This window comes from Triticum urartu, chromosome 2 (assembly GCF_003073215.2).
Source record: "Triticum urartu cultivar G1812 chromosome 2, Tu2.1, whole genome shotgun sequence".
NCBI lineage: Eukaryota > Viridiplantae > Streptophyta > Magnoliopsida > Poales > Poaceae > Triticum > Triticum urartu.
The window spans coordinates 16,118,829-16,125,429 of NC_053023.1; the positions used below are offsets into that span (position 1 = coordinate 16,118,829).

Here is a 6,601-nt window from a genome sequence, read left to right on the forward strand (position 1 = left end):
CTTCTCCTGATTTCTACCGACTTCCACTTAATTTGATTTCTACTGCATAAGTAATGGCACTAAGATGCAATACATGCAAAAATGATCCTGTCTTGTATTTCAGAAGTATGGATTGTTATATAATCATTGTGGTACTTGGTGTATTAGTTTGTGTGTCTCCATTAATATTTTGTCGGTTGGCCATATTTAGTTGCATTAGTTCTTCCAACCACAAACTTCCAGTTAGGTGTTGCTTGCTATTTAGTCGCTTCAGTTCACTTGCGAAAATGATTGTGATTCCATTCGTTTCTTTATTTTGCAGAGAGCATTCGTACTGTTGAGTTTGATTTATCAATTCGGTGGGGTACAGCCTGCTGGAGCTATGCAAGTGCTGATCATCATTTCTCAGGTACAATCACAACATCTTAATTTGCTAATTGTTCCTATTCTCTGCGTGGTTTGTTATGCCTCAAATCTTTACATCATTGTATTTTATAGTATGCATGCTTCATATAAGGCTTGGTTGATCTTAATAAAATTTTGCTATCGATGTTCTATTCTTACATAGTTTTGTTCGAATTCTTCTTACATAGTTCAGTTTTGGTGTGTTGCCTGCTCATTCTTCTTAATAGTTTAGTTTGAATTCTTTGCCTTGCTGATAGTATTTATATTGGTAGAGTAAAGAACTAAGCATTTGTCCTCTACGCACAAAAGCTAGATAGAGATTCTTTTGGTTGCTGCAGCGCATGCAATTCTATACGAGTATGTCACCAACTGGTTCAGATTGGATGAGTCCATGTACCATTGAGCTCTCAATGACTACTACGATAGCACCGGTAAGGTTCGTGCTTTTCGATTTCTCCTGTGCAGTTTCCCTATAACTGTGAGGAATCGAATTCCATCTGTGTCTTGGTTGTCATTCTTACAGTTTGATATTAGAGCTTCATAGTAATTACAGTCTTTATTTTTATGATGAAGATTTGGTGGGTGAATTCTATCTGTGGTTGACGTTGCTGTTGTTATATGTTGAGGTTTTATCTGTTGATTAGTGTCTTGTCAATTTGATAGATGCTCATAGATGTCTCCTTTGCCGTATGTGTGGTTATTGAATTGGCTCTAATATGTATATATATGCTGTGGTGAATATGTACAAATGGTTTAGGTACATGTGGCGCATGGTGCCTACTGCCAAACTAAAGTCGATCTCATCTTGTAATATCCGTAAAGCTGGAAGACGGAGATAACTAGGCCTGCAACACAAGGCAAAAATAGATGCCTAATCACACCTTTTGGCTCCTATAGGAATGATGAAGAATTTTCTTGGGCACAAAATGTACACTAGGCTTGTCATATCGTCTAGAGTAGCATACTTTGAAGCTTATGTGAAGTTGTTCCCTTGTTCTACTTTGACAAATATGACTGACAAGCGGGTGAAATGACAAGTTTGAATTTGCTGTTATGTTATTTGCATCATTCAAGGGCTCGTGTCACTAATCTCATGCTAACCTTTAACCTTTAACATATGTTGAAAGCCAAAGATGGCACCAGAGAGATAGGAGGTGTGATTGGGAATAGGGTAGAAACAAGCATAGTACTAGCGTGTTACTTACATTTCAAACTAAATGTCTTTGATACCATACTTGATTTGTATATATAAGAGCATGTTTGTTTGATAATAACCTTCTTTCATACATCATCCACTTGCTCATTTTTGTTATCTATTTTGGTTGACTTGTATACCTAGAGGTATATCTTCTTCCTGAACATATGTCAACTGTGTGATCTATCTACTTATTGTGGGATTTCACATCCAGGTTCAACTGCTACCAACATAAATGTGGCTATGTTGGAAGATGATACAGGAAATGTTCATGCCGCTCTAAGCCATTTGCACGAAGCACTACTATTAGTAGTTACAGAAGCTGGCACTTACATGGGTGCATGTTGGTGCCTTCTAGAGATTAGGTTCCTGTTTATCTAATGTAAATTTTGCTGCCTATATGGCGCAAGATTGCTTTGCAATTCTCTTGGACACTAGGATTGATTGTGTTGCTTGGTTCTGGTATCTAAGGATCTCTTGTGCTGAAACATTCGGTGCTTTGCCAGTTTATGGTTCTTTTTTACTTGTAAAGAAAACTTACGCTAACAATCGTCAGTTCATTGGGGCACATGAACCATAGTGAACATTGGTTAAGATGAACACATTGACATAATGGCATTGATGTTTGATGTATGTATGTTTCTATGGTCCGCGATGGTGGCATGAAAAGTGAATCAAGTTGGTAGACAATCTGAGACGATGGCTGGTTAGATATTATGGAGATGGTCATTGTAGAAGTGAAATTTAATCTGTAGTATGGATGTGTCTGATTTAATACTGGCAATGTCAGTATCATAGTGCTGTATGGAGTAGCAGAGGGAAATGTGCGGTGTAACATGGTTGAGCGAGCCAGGACTTTCTGGTCTTTTGCTATTTGTAAATAAATTAGCTGATTTTATCTTGATTCTAAATTTCAAATACAGCTACATATGTACATACTGCTATGGGACTTCATATTGTCAATTTTCTTATTTTATTTAAGTACTGCATTTTAGATGTGCACTGTGCTTGGAGCAACTAACACCACCAGGACCGTAAGATTTTATGATTTATACCAAAAACTGTTCCATGTTACTTGACAATAAATGTGTATTTACTCATGTGAATATAGACACCCTAAAGGTGCAATGAGGTGCTTCAGCAAGGCAAGTCTGCTTGATAAAACATCTGCTTTTAGCCCTGGGACTCATGCTTCAGCATATGTTCCATCACGTGATAAGTATACACTTGGTTAGTAGTGTTTCCTATTTTCTTATCCTTAGCTTACCCTGCATTCTTGATACTTCAGTTAACATGTTTATTAGTTTTTCATGTCACTCCTGCTTGACATGCCAATTCCCAAAGAAACAAAATCTTGATACCTCAATCTTGAAGTTTATAGATTGGGTGGTTCGTGTGCAGGTACAACAACAAATTAAGCAATAAGTACAAGTCGACGATCAGAGGTGCAAATCGACAACCAGCTCTTCATGTTATAGATTCTTCATTTTGTTTTTTTCCTAGCTTAGTTTGTAGGTGCATTCAGATTTTGTTTTGGGGACAAAGAATAATCCATTTCTAATTGGGGAACCTGTTGCTCATTTTGGGCTGGACTGAAAAGCTCAACTGAAGGAAGACACTTTTTTTCTATGTGCAAATTCTTTTATTGTTGGAAGAATATGTAAAGAAAGAAATTTTACCCCATGAGTAATTCATCGAATATCATGTTTGTAGATTCACGTATAACTTGTAGGACAAGTGATGAGGAGGGGAAGCGGCTGCGATCAAGCCACCGGCGTTGGGTTGACAGTGTCGTGCCTCTGCGACCGGGATCAGGCAAGGTAGATGGGAAGAAGTGGCGCCCCTCTCCCCTGAGCTCCAGATCCATGGCAGCAGCAGCAGCGAGGTAAGCAGCAGCAAAGGGCTCCCACCTACACTCTTCCATTATTTTTTTCCGATCTCCAATTGAAGAGCTTTATTAGATTTTGTCGGGTTCATATGAAAAGTTGACTGAAATTTTGAAGGACGTCCCATATGCTAAATGCCCGTAATTAGGTGTTGTAAGCTGGAACCTAAATGCTTACTGCGTTTCCATTTTGATTGTCAAAGCATAAAACATATGCAAGTAGTAGAAGCAATCAAGCGTGACAGACCTGTTTTGTTTTTCATCTAGCAGGACATCCGCGACGTATATCCCAAGAAGTTGCCAAACTACAAGGCCAAGCTGAAAAACTTTGAAGAGCACTTGCATACTGACGAAGAGATACGCTATTTTCTTGAGGGCAGTGGTAGACTGGTAGGTGCCTTCTTTATCCTTTTTTGGCATTTTAAATGAGAAAGCCATAAACCGTTATATTTCCAGTGATAATCACGGTAACATGCTTTACCAAATTGTTTTTTTAATGTTGTCAAGGATACTTTGATGCGAGGGACCAAAATGAAGAGTGGATCTGTATAGCAGTGAAGGAAAGGGGCATGATTGTTTTGCCTGCAGGAATGTGTCACGGATTCACGTTGGATAATGACAACTACATCAAAGGTATCTTTTAATTTCTTCTTCTGCCCCCACCATGAGTGTTGGCCTCCTTAAAACTTGTATATACTAAATGAATAAAACTGAGTGGACTATGTATTCTTTTCTGCATGTAATTTACTTTTGTGAGTGAATTAGTGATAACTTCAATTTTTTTGGACTCGATCATCTCAAGGCTTCTTATGGCCTGATATCTGCCCATAGAAATTTGACTGCTGGCTTTGTTGTTTCTGAAAATGGATAATGCATGTTGCACATTTGGTGACAAGCTCCCCGTTGTGTGTTGGGGGTGACTTACATATGCGGATATGCCGTTTCCCCTCTCCGGCAATCGTCCTCGAGTCAGCAAATCGATCCGGTCCGTGTCAGGCGATGCTAGAAAATATCATAGGCTTGTAGGGGCGTGATGGTGTATATTCCCAAGAATGGATGATTTACTTGGTAGCTAAGGATTGATCCATTGTGTATTTGTTGTTACCAAATAGATCCCTTTTTAACCTTTTAGAAATGAGAAGTTGACTTCTTGTAAATAATTTGGTGTACAGGATTTGTCAACAAAAAATAATGTTATATGATGAACGAATGATGTTTTTAAAAACAAAAGTGATGTTTGACATTGATATTTCTTATTCTTCAAACGAATTACCTTCTTGTGGATAACAGTACTATCCTGAACTTGTTAACATAGCATTGTAGTAAACAGTTGACATAAGATTTCTGTAGAAAATTATATCTGTTGTCTATGGAATTGTGTTGAATGGTTGCCAACAGAATGTTTGAATAATTGCCCAATAAAGAACCTTCTTAATGTATGTTTTCTCAAGCATTTTTATTAGGTTCTTACTGTCATATCATATTTATCACTTTTCTGTTTATTCTATTAGACAAAGGCAAAGCTTTATTCATTATTGTGTTATAAGAGAAACTTCTTTACTACTGGTTTGCTCAATCCTGGGCTTTCATCAGTTTTAGACAACCTCAAATATCACTTTTACTCCTACCACATAATTCCACTTCTCATTTCTTTCGGCGATACGTGTCTATTATGTTGCTGCTATGTTGCACTCACCTGCTTCTTAATCTCCCAATAAATACTTACTGAAATTATGAATTTATTTTTCCTTTTGTCAACTGTAGGCAACGGCCTAAAGCATCTTGGGATAGAATAGAACTAGAAAGAGGAAATCATCAGCGTATAACAATGCCCACCTCCTTGCTGATCAAGTTGTTCGACCTGTCTAACATGATCAATTTTGTGTTATAGAGACTATGCTCCAGTTGTTTGTAGTTGTGCTCCGAATAGATGTCCCCCTACTTGTAATAGATAATCACACTTTGCTATAGTAAGTTGAAGAGCCGGTGTTTGTATGCAGCTGCCCTACACATACTGGAAACAGGAGAATGAAAGGGGTGTGAAGCTCGCCGTCGACACGCATCGGCTTTGTGTGCGCCGCCAGCGGTCAACCACTCGGCATCCAACCAGGTACCACCCAATCGATTCCATCAGAAAATCGACTCTCACATTTCTCCTGCCTGTCCACCCTTTTCCAAATGCTCTAGATCTGCATATACTCCTGCCATAGTAGCTCACAAATAGCTCTCTTACAAGCTACTGTAGGTTATGTAGTAGATTCTTAATTTATGCCCTACATCTCTTCAAAATATGTTGGTTCTAGCTAACCAGGCTCTTCACAACAATACAACCATCAATTTGTTAGGTTTAAAAATGTAAAATATATGCAAGGAAGAGCCTGCCGCATTGACACGAAGAATGTGCTTACCCACAATTTTTCATGCATCATTGTTGAATCACAATGATGTAAACTCACAGCATGCCTGTCTGTGGCATTTTGCATTTTGTAAAACAGTGCACTGTGAACTAAATTCACTCAGTGCAGGAAGTATACCTCATTATCTGTCTTCACAAAATACCTCATTATCTGTCTGCACAATTTGTGAGGCAATGGACTTTATTAAACTTTTATCACTGCTGCTTGCCCGCTTGTGCCTCAATACTATGTTCGATTCTATTTGAATTCATATACACAATTTCTATTTCAAACAAACATTATTCTTATTTCTCACACTAACAATTCTCTAAACACGTTTTCCGTAGTGCGATGAAGACGACCATCCAGAGTACATACGCGGTAAGCATGCGCTATGTTGGTTATGTATGAAACGCAGCTGCATCGCCTGCTATTTTGTTCTCTTCTTCTCCACACTGCTGAAAACCAGCATATTATATATGTAAATACAAACAAGTTATAGCATCATGATACACAATATAACATCATATTAGTCTAATTCTTGCTCTGCAGTTTTAGGTACCTGTGCTTGCCTGATATTTGTTTCCTGACTTTACTGATTCCTCTCACCATGGCTCTGTCATCATTTCCAGTGTCACTGCTGCTATGAAACTTTTCTTGAACCATTTGTGAGTTCTCAAGTTTAGAGCTTAAAAGGAGTTGCCGTACAATTTCGTAATTTCTTATGATTTTGTCCGAACA

At 38.2% G+C, this 6,601-nt stretch overlaps 1 protein-coding gene across 1 annotated transcript; it reads left to right on the forward strand.

Moving 5' to 3' along the window:
* Nucleotides 1-2,706: 2,706 nt before the first annotated feature.
* Nucleotides 2,707-5,260, forward strand: LOC125534759 (acireductone dioxygenase 2-like). Its single transcript, XM_048697876.1, has 5 exons — nt 2,707-2,724; nt 3,369-3,464; nt 3,732-3,846; nt 3,972-4,097; nt 5,229-5,260. Exons 1-5 carry the CDS (start codon nt 2,707-2,709, stop codon nt 5,258-5,260), a joined length of 387 nt encoding a protein of 128 aa, XP_048553833.1.
* The last annotated feature ends 1,341 nt before the right edge of the window (nt 5,261-6,601 follow it).